Source organism: Lupinus angustifolius, chromosome LG19, assembly GCF_001865875.1.
Source record: "Lupinus angustifolius cultivar Tanjil chromosome LG19, LupAngTanjil_v1.0, whole genome shotgun sequence".
Lineage (NCBI taxonomy): Eukaryota > Viridiplantae > Streptophyta > Magnoliopsida > Fabales > Fabaceae > Lupinus > Lupinus angustifolius.
Window position 1 is genome coordinate 15,914,137 of NC_032027.1, and position 851 is coordinate 15,914,987.

General features: G+C 32.7%; 1 protein-coding gene across 1 annotated transcript; it reads left to right on the top strand.

Annotated features, from left to right (window-relative positions):
* Positions 80 to 559, top strand: LOC109334023. The gene has a single exon (XM_019569594.1). The coding sequence runs from the start codon at positions 80 to 82 to the stop codon at positions 557 to 559; it is 480 nt and encodes a 159-aa protein (XP_019425139.1).

The following is an 851-nucleotide window of genomic DNA, read 5'->3' on the forward strand; positions in this document are numbered from 1 at the left end:
AAGAAATATTAATTTCTTTGATTTTATAATTTGTCTCTTACATTATTGTAAATGTAGTTATTGACTTTAGATTTCCAAAATGTCTATTATATCATTGTGCTCCATTCTTGAATCTTCCAGAATGGTTGGAGCCAATTATGATGATTGGTACCGTAACCTGAGAATAGTTCTTATGCATGAAAAGCTCCTTAACATCATTGATGGACCCACTATGGTTGCTCCATTGGACCCGTATAATTCTGAAGTAACCAAAATGTATGAGAAATACAAAGAAGGTTGTTTGAATAATAAATGGATTATCTTGACATCCATGAGTTCTAAACTTCAAAGGCAACACCAGGACATGGATCCAACTGTTATCGTTGAGCATCTTAAGAAGATGTATGATGGTCAAAGTAGGACTACGAGATATTTGTTATCCAAAATGTTTATTAGGTCCTCAATGCCTACAAAGGATCAAGTTGGACCTCAAGTGTTGATGATTATTGAACTTTTTGAACAACTTGAGAAGTTGGAGTTTAAACTTGAAAAAGAGATTTCTCAAGATTTGAATCTTTAATCACTTCCTGAATCATTTTCGTTGTTAATTTCAATATGAACAAAATGAATCATGATTTGTATGAGATGCATAATATGTTGATTGATTATCAAAATTAAATTCCCTCCAAAAATAAAATCGGAAATGTCATGGTGGCTGGAAACTCCTCTAAAAGGAAGGGCAATACAAATTTTAAACCAAAGAAAAGGCTTGCTACTAGGGATGGTGTGATCAAAACTTACAAAAGAGGTAAAACTGACCAAAGTGTTATTGAGTGTTTCTTGTATAAGGAGAAAGGTCATTGGAAAAGAAA